This window comes from Lactuca sativa, chromosome 5 (genome assembly GCF_002870075.4).
Source record: "Lactuca sativa cultivar Salinas chromosome 5, Lsat_Salinas_v11, whole genome shotgun sequence".
Lineage (NCBI taxonomy): Eukaryota > Viridiplantae > Streptophyta > Magnoliopsida > Asterales > Asteraceae > Lactuca > Lactuca sativa.
The window spans coordinates 56382436-56406938 of record NC_056627.2 but is presented as its reverse complement, the minus strand read 5'-3'; the positions used below and the strand labels follow the sequence as shown (position 1 = coordinate 56406938).

General features: G+C 35.6%; 2 protein-coding genes across 2 annotated transcripts; one reads left to right on the top strand and one right to left on the bottom strand.

Moving 5' to 3' along the window:
• Positions 1 to 9424: 9424 nt before the first annotated feature.
• On the bottom strand, positions 9425 to 10387 carry LOC111915623 (uncharacterized). Its single transcript, XM_023911264.1, has 4 exons — positions 10153 to 10387; positions 9851 to 9991; positions 9624 to 9789; positions 9425 to 9518 (listed from the first exon to the last, which is right to left on the bottom strand). Exons 1-4 carry the CDS (start codon positions 10385 to 10387, stop codon positions 9425 to 9427), a joined length of 636 nt encoding a protein of 211 aa, XP_023767032.1.
• Positions 10388 to 20930: 10543 nt separating this feature from the next.
• LOC111915622 (uncharacterized) lies at positions 20931 to 22469 on the top strand. The gene has a single exon (XM_023911263.1). The coding sequence runs from the start codon at positions 20931 to 20933 to the stop codon at positions 22467 to 22469; it is 1539 nt and encodes a 512-aa protein (XP_023767031.1).
• The last annotated feature ends 2034 nt before the right edge of the window (positions 22470 to 24503 follow it).

The window sequence follows — 24503 nt, the reverse complement described above, 5'->3', positions numbered from 1 at the left end:
TAAATTGGTCATTTACCCTAGTAATGGATTTATTGATATGTATTGGGACACAATTGTTGATTGGGCGTTGTTTGGTAGTTAAGGGATCGATCAGTCTACAGCCAGAGATTATCCGCAAGATTCGTCAATGTGAGGTGAGTCTCCAAATTAAGTTTGGTGGGACAAAGGCACCAATGTCAGTCCATGTTTATCCTATGTTAGTATGCTAGCTGTATGCATGACTTTTTCATGTGTTATGTGTTTATGTGCTTACCGGGCGAGGCTCGATGTCGGTAGGGGTCTGATTACCATTTTGTATGTTATGTATCTTTTTGATTATTGCATGTGTATATGTTTACTTGATATATGTTATATGTATGCAGGGTGAGGTCTGATTGCTTACAAAGCGGGGCCCGATGTCGGGTGGGGCATGATGACATGGTGGGGCCCATTATGTATTTATTTATGTGCATGGTATGTGGTATTTTGGGGAACTCACTAAGCTTTGTACTTATGATTTTCAATTTATGTTTCAGGTGATTTGGTTTTAAAAAAATGGAAGAGCTTGAGATGATTGCAGGGCACACACCGCATGTTTCTGTATTATATGATATACTATGATTTATTGATGTTTTTCCAAATCTTGACTACCTTGGTTTTATGGAAATGATATGTATTAACGATTTATTAATCTAAATACAAAAATTTTATGTCATTATTGTTGGGATGTTACAAGTTAGTATCAAAGCATTGGTTTGAGGGATTCGGGCACACTCTTGGGTTTGTCTGAACACAAACTGAGGATTTGGTAAAGTTTTTCAAAAAGAAATATATTTTAGAAAGGGATTTTTCTAAAAGAAAAAAGGGTGTGCTGCATGCAATCAGCCAAGCTCAAGTAAGTTTTCCCAAATTACCCATACATGTTATTTATTCTGCTTTGATCTGTGAACTGTATGTTGGTTAGGGATAAGGATCAGCTCAGCTTTTGCATGATAGAATGCTAGGAGAGATGTCTTTATATGCCTATTGTATGAGCTTGTAGACTTGCATGCCAGTTCTGATTAGCCAGTGATAGGTTGGCCTAATATGTGATGCATGGTAGCCTAGGAAGCATGGGATGCTAGATTAGGTATAATTTGTATGTGTAAGGCAATCAGTAGAGAGAGTGGGAGCTCCTGGTATGGGTTGTAGTATGTGAGATTCTATGCTTGTGATTATTCTATGGATTGGAGTGTTGTTGCATGACCGATGCTTGCTTTGTGTTTTGTGGAACTCATAAGTGATGAAAGTTAGCCATTGAGTGAATATGTCTAGTCACATTTGGCAAAGGTTGGATAATCTCAGAGTGACAAATTTGACCCTACTTCGTAGCTCTTTTTTTAGCCTAACCATCATAGGGATGAGTCTGTTACTCGAAAGATTATCTAAGCTTTGTTGCATGTGATTGTGTTCGTGAGGTAGCTAACTGACATTATGAGGAGTTCTTCAACAGCTAATGGTAGGGTGAAGTCGGGAGCCTAGGAAAGCCTAAGGATTGATTTAGTGGGATTATTTACGTTGTCTACTGAGTGTTTGTGTATGGGTTTTAGAAGGTGACTTAGACGATTCGGGAGGATTCTTGACGATATTATGGATAGTTGTGGAAGGTAGTATTGGGCCCATACTACTAGAAGCACAATATCCAAACTAATATCAAGGAGAGTCTTGGAGAATCTAGGAAGCCCGTGGGATGAGGATTCTTGGGTACATTCATATCTTTTCCATGTTCTTTCGGTATGGTGTTGAGCTTTCAGGAATAGGGTCCAGGTTCTGGTTTCGGCTCAGTACTAGGTACTAATTCGATCGATGCAAGGGCGCGGGAGTTTATCTCTCCGGAGATTACTTGTGGTATTTTTGAATGGACCTGGTGGTCTTGGCTTCAGCCAAAAAAGGGATTTTGGAGCTCCTCGATGCACATCTCGAGGCCTTTCGGTCCAAGTTTGTAGCGGGTCAATAGGGGCTAATATGGAGCCAAAAGCTTGTGCATATTTATAATCCTTCAGGAAGGGGGATCCTTTTGTTAGTTCTTGTCAGTTGGGATCAGAAGTGAGTTTTGCACCATGTTCTCAGGATGGTCGGGGTAACTTAGGAGGAGGAGGTCAGGATTCCTTTAGATGTTTTGTGGGTATGTCAACTTGTTTTCTTTTGGGTTGTTGTCTAGAATTTGTATTGCGTTGGATTTTTCTTGGGTCTGGGTAAACATATCTCGGGTTGATTTCTACTATTTTATGGGTTATCATGGATTGAAATATGCCATTCTGCATGTCGAGAGTCTTTAATGAATCAGTAGCGGGTCGTATCTTGTTGAGTGGGTTTCAACGTGTTCAGTTGTTGGTCTGAGATTTTTAGGTATCAATTTCAGGGGTATTGTTTGGAGTATCTTTGGTCAAGGTTAGTGGGTTAGTTCTCTAGTGAATTCAGGGTTCAGTGGTTTTATCGTTTATTCTGGTATGATCGGCGGTTGCCTATGGAAGAACTTTTGGGTTCAAGCACTATTGTTGCTAGGAAAGGAGCAGTATCAGGAAGATAGTTGAGTCAGTTGCATGAGTTTTTTTTCTTATTGGTAATGCTAGGGGAGTTTCTTATTCACATGGGTTGTAGGAGGTTAGAGCTCAATGGTTCTTTGAGAATGGAAGCTTGGGTGAAGATTCATCCATTCAACACAAGGGTTATGATTTTCTTTATCGTCAGCATAAGAACTCAACAATTGGTTTGGTATCATGGGAGGTGATTTGGAATATCATATTGGTTAAGATTTCAAGAGAATTCTTCAAGATTTCAAGGGTTGGGCGATCATTGAGTGTGGCTAGCAATGGAACACTAGAATTTAGCCCATGTCATAAGCAGTTCATGCTATATGAAATTGATGGGTCACGAATCCATCAGGATTTAAGAGATGAGAGAAAGCTTCATCGAATCCAAATGGGGGAGAATTGATCTAAATCTCCAGAAGTTGGAAGGGTGTGGAACTATGGCAAGTTTCACATATTGACCAGGAAGAGAGACGACCCAAATGGCCGTTTATCGTGTAAGTGGGAGTTTAGGCAACTTCCCATCATTGTTCGACATCTTCATTTATGCATAGTAGGCATGTGGTTGAGTCTCGATTGAGGGTTTTGTATTCTAATTATGACTCGAACACCATAGTAGGATTATGATGGTTTGGGTGTGGAAGGGCCATGGGAGGTAAGCATGGATAGTTTGAAGTGTTGTAAGACAGTGATAGGATTGTAACATACACCAGTTCGAGGTAGAATATTGTGGGAGGAGGTTACGAGTGCAAAAGGGGAATCAGTTCGTGCCGTGGGCACGCTATTTGGAATTGTCGAGGAATATTCTATGTTTAGGATGAGGACCATTGGGGGTCCGAGGCGGAGTCGGGCTTGCATAGCACTAGATGGGTGGGACCCGTGAGCAAGGCCACTCCATGGTATAGTCAGTTGGGACCCGTGAGGGAGGCCCGTATAATTAGGGCAATACAAGTGGGACTTGGTGGAGACCGTTGGGTCAAGATCTTGGATCTTGAGATGCAAGATCAAGTGGGTGGTTAGTACCTGACACAAAGGGGTTTAGAAGCTGGGTAGCCTTGTTATTTGGACTATTGGGAACCTAGTGGTTAGACCAAGTGTGAGATTGGTAGTCTCAGCAATGGTTGGGAACCTTTATATCTAGGTCTAGTGAGGGATTTTCATGAATCAGAAGGATTGGAGTGAAATGTAAGTGTAGATCTGTGGATCTCGGGTTATGGGGTTGAGTATCAGTTTGGTTTTTGGGTGAGATCTTGAGTTGGGCATTGTGAGTGGGTAAGTGCAGGATTTTTCTTTTCAGTAGGATAAGAATTTGGAGTATCTATATGTCGAGCGCATCAACCAAAGGGTTCAAAGGTAAGGAATGGATTCAGTTTTGATGATAGACCAGTCCCTTGTGATTGTATCATGGATTGGTTCCATTATGAAGGGCATCAAGATAAGTAAAGGTGGTATTATTGATTTTGATCTCATAGGTGGAGTCGTTTGTTATTCAGAGAATATTTTAGGTCACTTTTAATTTCGGTTAAATAATTTCAGAGTAAAATATTTGACCCTGCTACGCAGCTCTCGTTTGAGTCTAACCGTTGCAGGGATGAGTCCTCAACTCAAAGGATTATCTGAGCCTTCTGTCAAGTAAAAGTGTTCAGTAACAATAATTGGTGGTAATTATGTTTCCTAATGGATACATCAATTTATCAAAAGATGAGTAGTCAGTTGGGGGATAAGTGGAATGGATTTAGTAATGGTTCAGTATGGATGGTTTGTCTGGAATCAGGCAAGTTTGAAATTTTCGATTTCAGGAAAAGTAGGGTTGGTTTTCTGCGTGGGGTTATGGATTCGTCTCTTACGAGTTGGAAAGTTCTACTTGGTTTGTGTTTTGGTTGCCTCAGGAAGGCCGTTGTATGCTCAAAGTTGTGATTGTGTCTTTTGGGCTGTCACGCATACCGAGAATGATAAGGAATGATTTCGAGGAAGAAATCAAATCTAAGAAGGGGAGAGTTGTAACACTCGGTTTTGAATCATTTCATTGTTCGGGGCCAAGGCCCGGTCATCAATCATCATAAGGCTTTGGGTCTTGGGGAGGAAATATTTGACCCTTTTTGGATGTGGGTGTTATAATCTAAGTGATTTGGGCATTCGTTTGTGTTTCGGAACCCAAGGGTATAATTGTAATGTGATAACTCAGTCCTTTATGAAATTTAGGTTTTTGTTCGGAAAGTTCTTAGGCAGAGGTAAGTTAATAGAAGTGTAAAGCTTATCGTCACCTTTCCGTGGATATAAAGTTCGTTCGAAATGGACTTATAACGAAGAAGTTTTGGCCTTCGGAAGTTGTATGGTTTTAAGGTTTAACTATGTACACGGGGTGTACACAGGTATATGCGCAACGTATTAGTGAAAAGGACAGTACGCGGGGCGTACCTCGACATATGTTGGGCATACTGATTAGGATGGTTGCGGGTGCTCTATGGAGTACGTTGGATGTACTCCAATCAGACCAAAACCCTATTTTAGGGTCTTGGACCCTATTTAAGCTCCTTATCTCATAACCTAACACTAACATCCCTCTAAACCCTAGAAATCGACCCTTAGCCCCCATTTGAGTGATTTTTGAGCTTCAAAGTAAATTTTGTGTGTTTTTGGTGCTTGAGGAGGAAGAAGGAACATCTTGAAGAGTCATTGCTTGACTTGGAGCTTTTGGATCCACGCTTTGTTCACCTAGATCTAACTTCTGGAGGTGTAAAGTCTCAACTTTGTTAGCTCTTTCTTGTAGATCTAGCTAGGTGACACTTTGTTATGATTTTGGTCCCTTTATGGCGGTTCTTGTGAGTAGAAGTTGCTCCAGAACCTTTGAACTTCATATTTGTCCTTTATTGGGGTTATGGAGTGATAAAGTTTGGATCTTGATGAGTAAACCATCCATGCATGATTTGGTAGTCTTTTGGTGAAGCTTGGGACTTAGAGTTTTGATTTGGGTCCCATTAAGTCATGCTAAGTCATAAAGTCGGGAACTTTATGACTTAAGAAGTCCCTTTGAATCAGATCTGGAAGTTTGGACTAAGGTTTTAAGGTATTAAGAAGTTTTTTTAGTCATTTTGGAGTGATTTTGACCTTTGTAGTTCATCTTTGGTGTTAGGCTTCATTAATCCATGCAAAGGCTTCAAGCCTTCGACTTTTTGGATCAAATCACTTATATTTAGCTATTCTGAGGTTTTGGACGTCTTGGCTTAATGGATTAAGAGTTAGAATTGAGAGTCGGTCAAATAGGAGGAGTAAACTGGGCATACAAGCCTGTACGCACAGCATACAAGATCTTAAGCTAGTACACTTAGCGTACAAGTTGAGTACGCCCGGTGTACTCAACATAGTGGGATTTCGGTATTTGGGCTTTGTTTTGGGCCATCTTTTGGGCATTGTTGTTTTAGGCCCTGTTGGACCATCAGGTTTTGGGTTGATATTTATTTTTGGAGGCCCACCACGGATTTGGGCCCAATTTAGAAAATTAGGCCATGGATTGGGTGGCCTTGGGTAGTTTTTGGTACTTAGGCCTTGTGGATTATTAGGTGTGGGTTAAATCTTGGTGAAAAATTAGGTGAGGCGTAAATTGGTCATTTAACCTAGTAATGGATTTATGGGTATGGATTGGGACTCAAATGTTGATTGAGTGTTGTTTTTATAGTACACGGATCGGTCAGCCAACGGCCAGAGATTATATGCGGGATTCAGAAGTGCAAGGTGAGTCTCCTAACTAATTTATGTGGGTCTAAGGCACCAATGCCTGCCCATGTTTATGATATGTTAGTATGCTAGCTGTCTGCATGACTCTAGCATGTGTTACGTGTTTATGTGCTTACCATATGGTGCTCAATGTCGGGTGAGGCTTGATGACCATTTTATATGCTAAGTATATTTGTGATTATTGCATGTGTATATGTTTACTTGATATATGTTATATGTATGCCGGGTGGGGCCCGATTTCTTAATGAGAGAACCCCGATGTTTTGTGGGTCCCGATGCCTGGCAGGTCCTGATGTTGGGTGGGGTTCAATGCTGGGCGGGTACTGATGACATGGTGGAGCCCATTACGTGTTTATTTGTATGTATGGTATGTGGTATTTTGGGGAACTCATTAAGCTTTGTACTTATGGTTTTCAGTTTATGTTTCAGGTGATTGGGTTTTCAAAAATGGAAGAGCTCGGAATGATTGCAGGGCACACACCACATGTTTCCACATTCTATGATATACTCTGATTTAATTTTGTTTTTCCAAATCATGACTACCCTTGTTTTATGTAAATGACATGTATTAATGATTTATTAATCAAAAAATGAAAATTTTATGTCATTATTGTTGGGACATTACACTGAAGTTGATGCTATTGAGCTTGAGATGTTGGCATTGATGACTTGTAGACACCAAAACCAATAGAGCAACATATCATGTGTTTGACTCATCAGATCACAAGGTGTGACCTTAGAATCTCCCCCTATCTGATGATGTCAAAACTAAACTTCTATTGATATATAAGCGGAATGTGAAAGCTTTTGGCCTGTGCTCCCCCTGACAATAATAATGAAATCATGATTCTTGCAGTTCTAACAAATGCCCCCCCCCCCCTAAGAAGATGAATTGTAGTAGATGGTGAACAAATAGATTCGGAATAAGCTTGAGCTGAGAACGTTGAAATCAACTTGACTCAACTCCCCCTTAGAATGTGCTTTTCTGAGTTTTTCTGCTTTACCAATATTTTCTCCCCTTTTTGACATCAACAACTAACGTTGAATAGAACATAATTTCACCATGTAGCCTAGTAAGATTGTGATCTCTCTTGATAGCATGGGCTTAAACTAGCATTCACTGACATAGTGTTGCAAGATCTCATCAACATGTGGTGTTATACGCTAAATCATAAATCTCTTTAGAGAGATGGCAAGAGTGGATAGGTGCGTGTAATATATCATGGACAATGATATACCCATCAGCACATATTTGTCAAGCTCTCATCATTGTGTGGTATATTATGTTGAATCATAAAGTTATAAAGAAGAATATAAGCGCAAGAATGGATTGATGCGTGTGATAGCCTACGGTACATAGACTTTCGAACTTTTATTAGTGTGTGGTTTTACATAGTGAATCGTCAAGCTCTGTTAAGAAGAAAAAGGAGAGAATGGATTGTTTCAATCACGATGAGGTGAAATCAGCGTGAATCATTAACAGTTTACCTCATCAAGAGGAAGTGATTTAAACTTATGTATCATAGAGTAAGTTGCAATCTATAATCAAATATTCACCATTAATTCAAAATGGTATCATGTCTACCTCAATTCTGGAGGTCAAGGACATGAACAACCCTTTTTCATTTAAGGACCTGACAAGTATCTCTTACGTTGTTGACTATGAAATCAGGGTTAGCCACTGGGGTTTGCTCAATGCTTCAGCAGAACATGAGACTTGATGCATATGACAAGCATGCTTCCAGGGTCAGGGTCAGGTAAAGATAATTAGTTTTAAAAACACATTAGCCTTTTATCAACTTTTTATTTGTACAATGCAATCTCACTTTGATAGTTTAGACAATGCTAGACAATCAGCATGAGAGGGTGACTCAGTGTTCTCAACAGATGGTCTCACTGATGAGAGACTCAGAGAGATATTGTCACATACAATAGCATGCTTCTAGGGACGATGATGTGTCAAAAGTTGCATACTAGGCTCAAAATTCCCACTGTCGGATTTCTTTACAAAATGGTACAAAAGAATAAACACTATAAGAATACAAACAAAAGAATTATTCAAACAAGAAAAAATACTTTAAACATCAAAATGTGCAGCTTTTTTAAAAGGTGATCAAGACTCGATCTATCAAATATTTGGAATTGAATGGTTATACATATATGTCCATTTTCCAAGATATCTACCATTTGAAATTTCATCTATAAAATAGAACAAACAAGATCAACCATATCACACAAATACAGTATACCAAAAGTGATGAAGCCTTTTCTTATTAAAGCGTTACAGATGGATTCTAAGCTTCATGTACATCAAGATCAAGAGACAAGTAAAGATCAGTCTTTGTAACCAACGATTTGATTGACTCGAATCCATAAAACCATCTCGTTTTCAAGATTAACACGATGGAATTCGAGGTTTTATCAGATTATGAGTCAGTAGATGAAGCTAAGACTTACTACTTTGATGGTTTCTGTTTGCATCCATAATATTGAATGAAGGAGGAAGAGGGTATCCTCAAGAAGAAAAGGAAATGATGCCAATATTTTTCTCAATACCAAGAGCATTGAGATCCTTCAAGACGGCTTCAGTTCTTACACATAAGATATAGATAAATATTAGATAGGTTTGAAAGAAAAATACATGTAAATACTAAATGTAAGATTTTGCATTTAAAAAAAAAGCATTTGTTTGTATTCTGAGTTTTTCAAAAGACCAAAAAGACGTTAATTAAAAATTAAACCATTGAAAGCATGCCAAGATCTGTAATCAATTTGTTCAAGCTCTTTTTATCCAATGCCTTGGTGAAGATGTCAGCCAGTTGATCCATGGACGTAATATAGAACAATTCCACTTTTCCCTTTTAAATAATGTCCCTGATGAAATGATGACGAATGTCAGTGTGCTTGGTCTTGGAGTGTCGCACTGTATTTTGTATCATCTGAATGACATTGGTGTTATCACAACAGATGGAAATCTTTGAGAATTTCATACCATAATCAAATAGTTGATTCTAAATCCATAGAATCTGAACACAACATCTTCCAGCAACAACATATTCAACCTAAATGGGAGAACAAGCCACTGATGTCTGCTTTTGGCTGAACCAGCTTACTAATCTATTTCTAAGCATTTGAGCTCCTCATGAAGTGCTTTTAAGATTAATTCCACACCCACCATGATCGGAGTCAATGGATCCCACCAACTTGAACTCAGAGTCATGAGGATTCCATAACCTAATATTGGGTGTATGTTTTAAGTACCGAAAAATCCTTTTGACACCGTGAATATGAGATTCCTTAGGACTGGCTTGATAGTGAGCACACAATATGGTAGCTAACATAATGTCAGGGCGAATGGCTATAAGATAAATTACAGAGCCTGTCATTCCACAAAACAGAGTTAAATTCACATCAGTTCCACTTGGATCAATACCGATAGACGTTGAAGAGGACATCATAGTTTTTGCCAGTTTGCAATCAAAGAAACCATACTTTTGTAGCATGTCTGCAGTGTATTTAGCTTGATAGACAAAAAAAACCATCAGTTAGTTGTTTGACCTACAAACCGAAAAAGAAGGCTAGTTCACCCATCATGCTCATCTCAAATTTATTGGCCATGACCTCCACAAATTTTGAAATTTGTTTTTCAATAGTGGATCTGAAGATGATATCTTCCACATACACTTGAGCAAGAATGATATGAGATCCTGATTGCTTTATGAAAAGAGTGTTATCAATCTTTCCATGTTTGTATCTACTTGAGAGAAGATAGCTTGCCAATGTGTCATACGCCCTAGGATCCTACTTCAATCCATAGACAGCTTTATCAAGACGATAAACATGATCTAGAAATTCTTCATTTTCAAACCCTGGAGATTGTTTAAGAAAAACTTCTTATTGAATATCTCCTTGTAGAAAGGTAGTCTTAACATCAATTTGGTAGACTTTGAAGTTTTTGAAAGACGCAAAAGCCAAAAGCAGACGAATTGCTTCAGTCTTGCAACTGGAGAAAATGTTTCATCATGGTCCAACCCTTCAAGCTGACAGAACCCTTGAGCTACGAGCCTAGCTTGATTTCTTATGACAAATCCATCTTCATCCATTTTGTTCCTGAAGACCCAACGAGTTCCAATGATAGTATTTCCTTGAGGTTTGGGAACAAGAGTACACACATGATGTCATTCAAATTCTTTTAGATCATCTTGCATGGCCTTAATCCAGTCAGCTTCTTTCAAGGCATCAATGGTATTCTTTGGTTCGATCATTGAGACAAAGTTTACAAACATGCAAAAGTTGTTGTTGAATCTGTTGTGAGTGAGAATTCTAGAATTTACATCTCCAATGATTTGAGATTCAGGATGATCTTGAAGGATTCTATAATAAGAGATTTCATTTGCATTGTTATGGGCAGAACCTTCCTGATTTCATGAATCTGATTCTTCATAGATAATAGGCTGATCCTCATGGATAAGTTGAGAACTGATTAATTGATCAACATTGGGAATAATGGGACCAACTTCATTTAACAAGAACTCATGAATGATGTCTGAAGGACTATGAGTAAGTTCATTCAAAATTGAAGAGGGGTGATCAACTCGATTATGAATGAATGGGTCCTCATCAAAGGTAACATAAATTGTTTCTTCAACATTTTTCCTAGAAAGATTAAATACTCTAAAAGACTTGGATATGCTAAAGTATCCAAGTAATACTCCTTCATCAGATTTAGCCTTAAAATTCGAATGCTAATCTCTTTGATTCAAGATGTAAAAGGCAAATAAAAATAAGAGATATCTGGTTTACTTCCTTTCAGTAGCTAATTAGCGGCTTTTCCATGACGTTTAACAACAATAGACCGGTTTTGGGTATAACACGTTGTATTGACAACTTCAGCCCAAAATGAAAATGAAAGACCAACTTCCACAACCATAGTTCTACCAGCTTTAATGAGAGTTTGGTTTCTTCTTTCTGCAATACCATTTTTTGGGGAGTACTAATAGCCAAGAAGCTCTGATAGATTCATAAGACAGAGCAAAAATCTTCTAGAGAAGAGTTTCTGAATTCAGTTCCATGATCAGTACTCAATTGTTTTACTTTGTGATCATAGAGGACTTCTCATTGCTTAATGAGAGCAATGATTTCATCAGTAACATAACTTTTCTTTCTTAAAAACACTACCCATGTAAACCCTGAGAATTCATCCACAATGACAAGAGTATATTTCTTTCCAGCTCTTGACTTAATCAGAACTAGTCCAAAAAGGTCCATATGGAGGATATGAATAGGATTGATGATTGAAGAACAAGACTTTGGTTTAAACGAAGACTTGGTTTTCTTCCTCTTTTCATACACTGAGCACACTTTATCCTTAACAAATTGCATCTTAGGAATTCCTATCACATGCTGATTCCTTGCAATCCTTGAGATTTCACTACAAGAATAACTATATATGGGGACGACACTTATCCCGACGACAAATGTCATCGCTAAAAGCAAGGCTATACCGACGACATGTCGTCGGCATAGCTTTTGCCAACTTTGACCAATTTAGTCTGAATAGCTTCGGCGGGAAACGAAATTTTTTACGCGGTCTTCTGAAATTCTATGCCGACGACATGTCGTCGGTATAGGTCACGACAAATATAATTTACATTTATTTTTATTCAATAGTGTCGTTATGCCAGGCTGGCAATCCGTGTGAAAAGGCTATGCAGACGACTTGTCGTCGGCAAAACCTCTATTTTTAATTTTTTTATGTCAGCAATTAAGCGAAACGATGCCGTATTTGGTACCCTATACCGACGATATGTCGTCTGCATAGGGTTTAGCCCCATCTAAGACCAGAGACGTCGGCGACTGCGTTCATTTTGCATAGTTTCTCTCTTTCTCTCGACAACCAAACCTCTTCCGGTCACTTCTCTTCGCCGACAACTAGTAGGTATGCTTCTTGGTCATTCTATTCTTCCTAATTTTGTGATTGGTGAAGGTTTTTGATCTGGTTTTGAGTTTTCTTGTCCGGTTGCAACTTTCACCTCTGATTTTGGGGTATTTTTTCCAGTTGTAGTCTTCACCATCGTGGACCCTTCACCACCACCGGCCTCTACAGCTACCTACACCTGTCATATTGAGGTAAGATTCCGATTTGTTGATTGTATATTGGGTTATATGTTATAGTTCATCATTATAAGATTTATCCACTGAATTTCTTTATGTTTATCATCCAAGTTTCAATTTCTCATTGGATTTGTTTCTGATAGTCATCATACCATGTATTTTGGAGATCTCTCCATCTTCAATTTTGGGTTTTGCAGATTTCACATGTGCCTCACGTGATTTCATCCTTATTTTTCTTATGTATATGGACATTCGCTTTAGTATTTTACCGAAAGATTGGGTGAGTTTTATTCCAAAAGAGGATTAGTTGGAATCGTTCCTTCCTCACCAGATTTTGCTTTAGCATTATCATTGAAGTTTATTCCATTTTTTGTTTGATTTTCAGGATTGTATTGTGGATGGTGCTGTATGTTGGATTTAATCCATACATTTTCAAAAGACTTAGACTCAAAGGCATTTTAGTCAATTTTTATGTTTAAATAAGTAAAAGGCCATGTACGTCATCAATTCCGTTTCATTTAGTAGCAGTAGATCATGGATAGGTTGTTGCTATCTTTTTGGGATTTCTTTGTTTTATGTAGTACTTTCCTTTCATTTTTGAGTTTGAGCACCTGAGAATAAAAGAGAAAATTGTCCCAAAAGCTTCCGCGTTCTTCTTCTTGTGTATTCTGTTTTCTGTTTTGCACCAGGTGCTAGGGGTTGATTCCAACACTGTATGGGGATATATTTATACTTTCTATTTCACTCCATATTCATGAATAGATAGATCAACAGAAGGGTGACTCTAATGACAGCTCTACTTATGTAATCAAGGTATATATACCTAACTTCCTTTTTCTTTAAGTTGTTCTTGCTGATTTGTAGCATCATATGTTGTGTTTTGAAGGCGCAACTGTTAACATTTAAGAATCTTATTGGTTTTATAACCATTCCTGCGGAAACCAAAGGGCAGGTATCTAACTATGTTTTATTTCCTCTACTATTGGTCAATTCATCTTTTCATTGGTTAACTTTCCAAGGTAATTAACCAAAAACGTTAAAAAAACATTGCTTCTTCTCAGGTTTGTCTCTTTTTTAGAACAATTAAAGACTCCACGAACAACTCCAGGTACCAATGCTATGTTGCTTCACTTTTTTTTAACACCAAAGAGCTGTTGTAATTGGAAGAAAGATTACCATGAATATGGGAAGTGTTACAATGCGAGAGATGATGATGTTCTTGATTTACCCAAAATACCCCCGACCCAACCAATGAGCCAAGGAAAAGAGAACAATGAAGATTTTGATTAATCTTTTTGTTATGTTGGAACATGAAGACTTGTTTTTTTTTTTGTTTTTTTTCTTTGTAGTAGATTTTGAAGTGTAATGGTTATAAAATGTTTGATATTATTCTGCATATACACTGCATATGTATTGGGTTTGTTTTAAAAAACAGGTTTTGTAATTATAACAAATCTGTGAAAAATATTAAAAAAAAAAAAAAAACGTTATACCGACGAGATGTCGTCGATATAGGTTTTAACCATAAAAACTGTTAGAAATTTTTCCCGACGACATGTCGTCGGTATAGATTTATAATAAAACTTTTTTTTTTTACCTCGAAAATCTTTTTGACGATCCTTTTTAGACGACAAGTCGTCGGCATAGGTGGATCTATACCGACGACTTCTATACCGACGACATTTTTGACTTTTACCGACGGAGCTATACCGACGACTCTGTACGGTCGACAAGTCGTCGGTATAGGTTTTACCGACGACATGTCGTCGGCATAGGTGTTGAAAAAGTCGTCGGTATAGGCCTCGTTCCTTGTAGTGTGTTCTTGAAATTCAGATGTGATAGCCTTTTGTGCCATAACCAATTTAGATGACATTGAGCATGAGAGAAGAAGCAATGACGAACATATTTTTCAGCAGAAAACATATCCATAACATAGATGTCATTTTTGTCTATTTGTAGTAAAATAGTGATGCTATTTTGTTCAATAACTTTTCTTTCTTTCTTGTTAAAGAGAACCTTATAACCAGCATCACACAGTTGACTAATAGATATGAGATTATACTGAAGACCTTTCACATAAGTGACATTCTTGAAAACCACATAATTGTACTTGATGGATCCATAGCCCTTTGTAGTTCGCTTGCCATTATTTTCATATGTAATTAACAGACCATCCTTCTTTATAAAATCTTCCAGGAGAGATTTGTTTCATGTCATATGTCTTGAGCAGCTGCTAATATGATCTTTACCCTGAAACTTAGATGTATAGTAAGAAACAAATATACAATGATCCATTTGCAAAGGATCACTAAGAAAAGATGTTATAACAATCATCAGGGAGACACTTCAGTGAGTTTCACTTTTGAGTCATGATATTATCAGTGCGAACAGTGTTCTTTTCAAAAGATCACTCGCTGACTTTGTGAGAGGCATCACCACATCGATAACAAATTTTAATTCCAGGATTATTTCCTTTAACATTAGATTTTGAATTCTTTTCAACTGCTGAATCTGAAGATTTAAGAGTTCCTGGTTTAACTCTGGAACAATTAGTGTTATCAGTGGTATGCTCATATACAACCTTGACATGAGACTCATGATCCTTGGAAAGGTTATCAGGGTTAGAAGGCTTTGAATGATATTTAGGTTCCGAATTGCTAACTGACCACTGAGGAAACATGTTAAAATTTTCATTTACATAATGAACTTCACCATTACATATAGGAAACTTTAGTAAAGTCTTAGTGGAGGGAAGAACATACTCACGACGTGAAGGTTGGAGAGAATGGTCAAGATCATATAGTTTAGTAACACATTTAATAATACCGTTAGAATCAATAGACCAGTAAATATTGATTAGGTTTTGATTTATAAAGTGAGAACTCACAAATCTACTTTTAAAATCTTCCTTTAAGCAGCCAGCTTTATAAAAGGTTTGTTTAGTTTTAACTTTGTTTAAATAAACAGCACATTCTATATTTCCTCTAAGAATTTTTTTACACCGATCTAGAATCTGCGCATTAATAATTCTTGTGACATTAAAGTGAGAGAATGCCCAGAAATTCTAAATAAGTTGAGTGCAATTAGCATGATAAACAACTTTTTCTTTTTCAGTGTGAAGAAAATTATTGGTAAGCAAGATACAAGTGTTTTCTTTTTTGAAAATAGAAAGAGATTTTTCTAGAGAAAGGAGTTTTTCTTTGAGAATCTTTATCTCAAGACTGAGAGATGATTTTTCTTTATTTGAGATAAATAAATTGAAACGTAAGAGATTGATCGTGTCTTTTTTTTTTGATATTATCAGTAGAAGAGAGATTAACATGATTTTTTAACTGATACGTTGATGCATCATCCCATTCTAACTTGAGGTTATCACCGGTGTGAGGAGAATCAACGTTAAGGATCCCAAGGATGTCATGTGAACTGTCAGTGTAAGATTCAACAATCTGAGCCATGAGACACTTAACTTCATCATCTGAAGAGTTTCCCTTTTCAAAAATAGATGATAGAGTGGTCATCATCTCTTAAGCGGTTGAGCAGCTTTAGACCAACCGATAGACTGAGAGAGGGAGAGAATTTCTAATAGCAATTCTAGCTTTTACATCAAGATTTAGCATCCTCTCTTCCTTGTTATAAAAAGGAACGGACTTCCCTTTCAACTTACTACGAGAAGCACCATTATTCGATGATTGATGTACAACAGCTATGGGACCTTTGTTGACGACTTCGAGCATATCGAAGTCCATGAACTCTAGAAATTTCATGGCCTTTGGTTTCCAATCTTTTTACAAACATATGACTTAGAAATGAAGGAAGTCGACATGATTTCTTGAGTGTATCACAAACATGTTCCGATACCAATTGAAGGTTTGTATTTGATCGGATACACTTCAAGTATGAACAAGAAAAGCAAAACTAATAATCAATAAAAAGTAATAACACAGAAATTCTCAAATTGTTCCTTTGACAAAAAAAAAGGTTTTGTCTGCGCCAAGAAGACATGTTTGTCACAAAGACAATTGACACAAATCCATGAACACTAATCTACAATTACTACATTAGGGTTTTCCCTAATGTTGTATATATACTAATTTATACATGTATATCCCTTGATTGAAGGGATTTCGTTTAATCTATACTAATGATCAGATCCTTATCACCAAGATTATGGATATGATATATATTCTATATTTATCTATAATAATTATCTAATATACAAAAGATTACAATCGGACAACTATACTAAAGTTGACGTTATTTAACTTGAGATGTTGGTGTTGATGACTTGTAGACGCTAACGCTGATAGATCAGCATATCATATGTCTGACTCATCAGATCATAAAGTATGATCTTACAAATGAAATTGATATTCATTTATTATTATATTTATTACAATTGTTACATTTAAATACTATGTAGAATTTTAAAAATAATAAAAACCATAAAATGACATGTAGAAAAAATTTAATTTAAGAGAACCACAAAATAACATGATAAAATATGACAAAAAAAGATTTTTATTTATTATAGTAGATTCATCATACCAACCAATGTCATAGTCCTTGCCTTATTTAACTGGTATTACACTAGTATGTAAAATATCCTAACTATCTTTCTGTTTTACCAGATTATAAAATCGATGACCAACTAATTTGTGAGTAGAAGAGATGTATAGGAAGTTTTATGTGAAGGTAGGGGTGGAAGAAAATGTGTTAGCTATGAATCATCAAACTATAAGAAACTAAAGTCGTTTGTGTACTACATTAATGTGTTGATTTGTTACAACCAATTTAATTTTCCTTTTGTATGTTTATTCAATTAATTGTTTCACATGATTGCGTGATTGAATGTAGGCTTGTAATGCCTAGAGCATCGTTTGTGTACCGCTCTATGAGACCCTCGGTAAACTTGCTTCATTTCTTTCTTTCTTTCTTTCTTTTTCCCTTATATTCAAACCTCCATTACTTCCTTCTTGATTGGATTTATGTAAATATCCAACAAAAGTAGGGGCGGTAAACTTTATTTTAAAGCATGTTGAAGTAGATATCGTTTTTGTCCAAGATAAAAAGGTGTATTTAACATGTGAGAACTACCAACATTAGCTTTTCCTTAAGATTTGTCTTTTTTAGAATGCACTAACCAAAGCTTGTTGTATTGAAGCAAAATAGATAATCGGTAACCTAAAGATAAATGAAACAAGGGACAAAAGAGTCCAAGAAAGGAAGGCTTTTTTATTGCAAGATAACATACAAATGAAAGCTTAATATTTTCTCATTTGCCAATCACACTTCTCTAGCATCAAATTTCTTACACTTTCTTTGAATATTTTTCTATACTCTTTTACCAACAAAGTTGAAGTTTTGTTCATTAGTATTGTAATAAATTGCACATATGATTCATTATTTTATAGCACAAATGTCATAAAATTTTAGATCTTGTTTCAATTTTGACACTCTAAATGTGTTGTCACCAAATAATGACACGCCATCATGTCATGTCAGCAACACATTATAAACATAAGTCACCTTAGCATGTCACTTCAACTGAAAAACGGGTAACATGAATGTGACATGGTAAATGGTCAACATTAAAACCAATTTAAAAATATAGTGTCAAAATCAGGAAAAAAAAATAAGTGAAAACATAGTATTCACTACAAGAAAATCACCCTTTAGCGGCGACGCTATTACCGGCGATAATGGTCTTTATCGGCGACTCTAGATATTGTCGCCGCTAAAAGCCTATGTCGCCGGTAATAGTGTCGCCGCTAAAGGGTTACCACCCGAATCCGCACTTTCCCCCTCCGTACATCTAAGTCGTTCGATCAGATATTCAATCCAACGGTTAGGGTCCCTTATCCTGACTAACCTAATACCAGCGACATATGTGTCGCCGCTAAAGGTTAAAAAATACCACCGCTAATACTTCACTAAAAATGACGCGGTACCCTTTCCTCCAGTTTGTCGCCGCTATTGACCTTTGTCGCTGGTAAAGACCTAGTTGTCGCTGCTAAAAGTGTCGCCGCTAAAGGCTCACGCAGATAAAAAAAACACACACACACAGTTTCTTCATTTCACCCATTTGCTTTATGTTTCTTCATCTCTCACAGTCGCCTCTTTCACCTTATACCGAGTTTGTGTTCAAATTGGTTGTTCCAACTACATATCTCCCCACATTGTGTGAGATTAAGGATCAAGGGGTGGTTAGGGCTTTTAGGACCGATTTCTAGCTCCGTTTCTTGAAGATAGGTAAGTTGATTTTCTTGTTTCCTTTCTAATTTGTATGTTAATTTCAATTTATAGCTGCATTTGATGATTAAATGGCAATAAATTGTTCAATTTTCTGTTTTTGGTGGTGTTATCTTTGGATTAGAAAAAAATGAATTTGATTGTTGATTTACTTCCACTTGTAGTTTAGCCTTTAGGGACATTCGGGTGAAGACCAATTTTTTCGGCTACATATCTTTTGATTTCAGCCACTACAGGCTCTATTATTTCATTTTTTGTGAATTTTGTATTTGTTTGTGAAATTATGTGAAAATTGTCATATGTGAAAATTAGATTGTATATTTGGTATTTGTATGAATATATGTGAATTTGGTGTATATATGTCAATGTATGTGTGTTTGATGTATATGTGGTATATGAGTATTTGGTAGAAATTATATGTATTTGTTATAAGTAGGATGTTATTGTGTGTATGTGAATGTATGTATGTTTGTTGTAAATGTGGTATATGATTGTGAAACTTTTGTATTTGGTATAAATAGTATGTTATTATCTATATATGTGAAATTATGTGTACTTGGTTTAAGTATGATGTTATTTTTTGTGTATGTGTATGTATTTGTATTTGGTGTATATGTGGTATATGTACGTAAACGTATGTGAATTTCATGCTCTTACGTATTATGTAAAAGTATGTGGTTTTGGTATAAGTAGGATGATATAATTGAAAAAAAAATTTAAAATTATTGTTATAATTGGAAAAAAAAAAACATAATTTTTTTTTTATAAAATTGTTTAAAAACTTATATACAAATACTAGAAAGTTTCTAGTTTCTACCCAAGCTAACTCCAAATTAACCAATAAGTTATATAGTTAACTTATAATCTTCAAATTAATTTATAAGGTCATATTTCTATAGTTTCATATTTATATTTCATGTCTTTTTTAGTTTTTAAATTTTTTCTTTGCAACATATTTATATAATGTTATATATATATATATATATATATATATATATATATATATATATATATATATATATGTATATATATATATATATATATTAATATATTAATCGTGACAATAGAAAAGAACAACACTACAACATAATGTGTATGTAAAAGTATGTGCATTTCATGCTCTTATGTATTATGTAAAAGTATGTGGTTTTCTTATAAGTAGGATGTTATAATTGAAAAAAAAAATTATTGTTATAATTGGAAAAAAAAACACAAAAAAATGTTACAAAATTATTTAAAAACTTATATACAAATACTAGAAAGTTTCTAGTTTCTACCCAAACTAACCCCAAATTAACCAATAAGTTATATAGTTAACTTATAATCTTCAAATTAACTTATAATGTTATATTTCTATAGTTTCATATTTATATTTTCATGTCTTTTTTAGTTTTTAAATTTTTTATTTGCAACATATTTATATAATGTTATATATATATATATATATATATATATATATATATATATATATATATATATATATATATATATTAATCTCGACGTTAAAAAAAACAACACAACGACATAATATATATGTAAAAGTATGTGAATTTCATGCTCTTATGTATTATGTAAAATTATGTGGTTTTCTTATAAGTAGGATGTTATAATTGAAAAAAAAAATATTGTTATAATTGGAAAAAAAAACACAAAAAAATGTTATAAAATTATTTAAAAACTTATATACAAATAATAGAAAGTTTCTAGTTTCTACCCAAGCTCAAATTAACCAATAAGTTATATAGTTAACTTACAATAGTAAGAATAGTTTTTTTATGGATCTTTGACCCTTTTATTTAATATTTACAACTTTTGCATATATAAATTACAAGTAATTGTAATTAAAATTAATTAAAAAACGCATAAATAAAAAATTTTAATTTAATTTTTTTTATTTTTTAATTTTTTATTTTTTTTTATTATTTTAATTGTAAAAAAATGTGGATTGAAAAAAAAAACAATGTTAATTCTGTATACTAAACTCTAAACCCAAAATTATATTTCAGCAACATTATGTCTATTAATAAAAGTTGGACTACTAATCCATATCGAAACCATCCCGAGTTCCAAGTAGGACTCAAAGCTTTTATCGATAAGTCCAAGTCACACCTTGATAGTAATGGTAAAATCAGATGTGCGTGTGAAAAATGTGATAACCGTTACTTCAAGTACACGACTGCAGTTAAATGCCATATATTTATAAATGGCTTCAGTAAGCCATACAAAATTTGGATCTATCATGGTGAATCTTTTATTTCTCCAGACGTCTTGCCAGGTAATGAAATGGCTGATTTAATCGACGATGTGATGTGGGAGTCGAGAGAAAATGATACCAATCTTGATGAAGGAACCTCGAATACAAGGGGTAGCGGTGTGGATGATGATTTTGCACAGTTGTTAGAAGAAATGGAAACTCAATTGTATCATGGTTGCATCTTTCCTTCCCTTGAGTTTCTAGCAAAGTTAATGCATATCAAGGTGAACAACAAATGGACTGATAGTTCATTTGATCAACTCCTTGAGTTGTTGCAATTAGCATTTCCCAAAGGCAACAAGGTTCCCTTTTCACATTATCTAGCCAAAAAGAAACTAAAGTCTATTGGCCTAGGGTATGAGTTGATACATGTGTGCAAAAACGATTGTTGTCTCTTTTGGAAAGAACACGATTCATTGCAAGTTTGTCCCGTTTGTAAAGAGAGCCGATGGATCGATAAAAACACCAAGGGTAACAAAGTACCTCATAAGGTGTTACGGTACTTTCCTGTAACCCCTAGACTACGACGTTTATATTGTTCGACGCACACTGCCAAAAATATGATTTGGCATAGTACCATACGTTCAGAAGATGGTGTGATGCTTCATCCTGTTGATGGGGAACATTGGCAAGATTTTGATAAAAAATACCCCGACTTCTCGAGTAAACCCCGTAATGTATGCCTAGGTCTTACAGCTAACGGTTTCAATCCATTTGGAAACATGTGTAATCCACATAGCACATGGACGGTCATACTCACCACATACAATCTGCCACCCTGGCTTTGTATGAAAGAGTCATCATTCATGTTTACTTTGTTGATTCCAAGCCCGAAAGCTCCTGGCAAGGATATGGATGTTTTCCTTAGACCGTTGGTGGAAGAGCTTAAACATTTTTGGGTACGTATTAAAGATGCGGCGACAAACACATTCTTCACGATGAGAGCTATGTTTTTGTGGACAATAAACGATTGGCCAGCTCGTAGTAGTCTATCAGGTTGGAGTAGGCAAGGGTATAGAGCATGTGCTACTTGCAATGAAGACACTCCTTCATACCGTGCAACAAACAAAGTCGTATATATCGGTCATCGTCATTTCCTAGATGCTAATGATCCGGTAAGAAAGAGGTTGGACTTTAACGAGATGGAAGAGACAAGACCCGCTCCGAGACACTTTAGTAATGATGACATACAAGAGCAACTAGGTCGCCTACTAACTCGTAAACCGGGTAAACATCCTGAGCATGGAGGCGGGGAGCCAAAGCGACAAGATTACGAGTTGAACTGGTCAAAACGAAGAATTTTCTACGAACTCGAGTATTGGTCTTCTCTACGGTTGAAACACAATATACATCTCATGCATGTCCAGAAAAATGTGGACGAGAGTTTGTTAGGTACTCTTCTAATGGACGATAAAAACAAAGACACATCAAATGCACGAGAGGACTTGAGAATTCTAAACATTCGGAAAAATGAATGGTTGCAAAAAAAAATGGTGACAAGTTTCATAGACCCCAAGCAAGATACTCTTTCACGAAATCTAGTTGACAACTCTTTTGTCAATTTATAAAAGATGTTAAACTGCCGTATGGTTTTGGTTCTAACATCAGTAAGAAAGTGAACGATATCAATACTAACATTATTGGGTTGAAATCGCATGACCACCACATTCTTATGCAACGTTCGATACCGATTGGAGTAAGAGGGTTGTAAGACAAAGATACGTATACACCTACTGTAGACCTTTGTATGTTTTTCAAGCAACTTTGTTCCAGAACATTGAAGGTGGAGGATATGAGAAAAGCAAAATTAGACATTATTGCAATCTTGTGCAAGTTAGAATTGATTTATCCTCCAGCATTTTTTGACATTATGGTTCATTTACTTTTGTATTTACCTGATGAAACGATTGTCGGAGGCCCGGTATGTATGAGATGGATGTATCCCTTCGAAAGGTTATGAAAAGACTAAAAAACTATGTCAGAAAAAAGGCGAAGCCGGAAGGTTCTATAGCTGAGGGTTATGTTGCTGAAGAAGCTTTATCATTTTGTACGATTTACCTTCGAGATGTAAAGAATCGTCCGGAAAGAAATGAAGATATTGTCATTGAAAAAACAAAGTTTTGGATGTTTGAGTCTAAATGTCGACTGACCAGCACAACTCAAATCAAAACTCTTAATTTAACGGAAATGTATAACATGGAATGGTTTGTATTGAATAGCTGTGAAGAAGACAGACAGTATATCAAGTAATTAATCTTATCTCTAACTTTCATCCTTAATTTTTTTTTTTTTATCTTTTTAAATTTATATCTTTTGGTCATCAACATAGGAAATTCAAATCTGAGCATCCCCAAAGTGATGAAAAAAGAGAATTTCGTAATTGGTTTCGTGAAAAGGTAATATAAATTAATAAACAAATCTGTTTCATTAATCTAACAAATACATAATACATATTAATTTATAATTGCTAGGTTCATCAAATGAAAATAGAAAACTCTCCATAATTCCACAAAGAGTTGTCGGCTCTTGCAATGGGTCCGCAAATGAATGCTTATTCTTACACCGCATGTATAGTCAATGGTGTTAGGTTTATGGTACTTAGTCGTGACACACAACATATAACACAAAACTCTGGGGTTTTAGCAGTGGGTGAGAAAGGCGAGAAATATTATGGCCAGTTAGAAGAGATTATAGAGTTGAGGTATACACATGATTATTCAACTGCACTATTTCGTTGCAAGTTTTTTGATACTCGAACAAGAGCTATTTCTAGTGATAATTTCACCAGTATCAACACACGACGTGAAGCATACAAAGATGATCAACTCATATATGCTTCACAAGCCAAACAAGTGTTCTACATCAGAGAGCCAAACAATAACCATCGGTGTGTTGTCGAGCATGTTAATCATCAAAGTATTTGGGTTCTACCATCGAACGATGACCTTGTTCAAAATGTTGAAAATGTCTCACACGAAAATGTAGACAATGTCGATGTACTTCAAAATATCTCTTCATCTGATGCTCCACTTTTTATAGATTTTAGCATGTACTTTCAAAACATTCCTAGAGTCATTGTTGATGTAGAAAGTGCAACTGAAGTTACTCCGCCAACTGGTAGAGTCAATGATGTTTCTGATTGCGAGACTGATTACGATGAGACCGATTCTGATTATGATACCGAAGAAGACACTGAAGGATATGAGGAAGATTCTGATTAGAATAGTTATTATGTAATGTGTATTTGTAATATGTGTTTGTAATATGAACTTTACTTGGATATCTAGTTGTATATAGAAATGTGTATTCCTATGTAAATGTTTATTTCTATGTAATGTGTATGTGTAATAAAAATTGTATTTGTATATCTTATAATTTTTCAGGAAATAATGAGAATATGGCTTTTATTTATGTATACCATGATTGTTGTCATGGGTCGTGGACACAGGGGAGACGGAGCTAAAGACCCACCTATCTCAGGTGGTAGAGGTGCTGGTCATCACGAGCAGGACGGTAAGTCTTATTATGAATTTTTATTTAATATTTTTGTTCAATTATTATAAATTAAATATCGTTTCTAATAATTATTAATTATATTTGTA

Coding starts and splice junctions, on each gene's coding strand:
- LOC111915623 (XM_023911264.1), bottom strand. CDS start 10,387: ATGGATGAAGATGGATTTGTCATAAGAAATCAAGCTAGGCTCGTAGCT. Junction 9,790..9,850: donor TGAACTAGCCTTCTTTTTCG/GTTTGTAGGTCA, acceptor AATACACTGCAG/ACATGCTACAAAAGTATGGT. Junction 9,519..9,623: donor GCCATTCGCCCTGACATTAT/GTTAGCTACCAT, acceptor ACCCAATATTAG/GTTATGGAATCCTCATGACT.
- LOC111915622 (XM_023911263.1), top strand. CDS start 20,931: ATGGCTGATTTAATCGACGATGTGATGTGGGAGTCGAGAGAAAATGAT.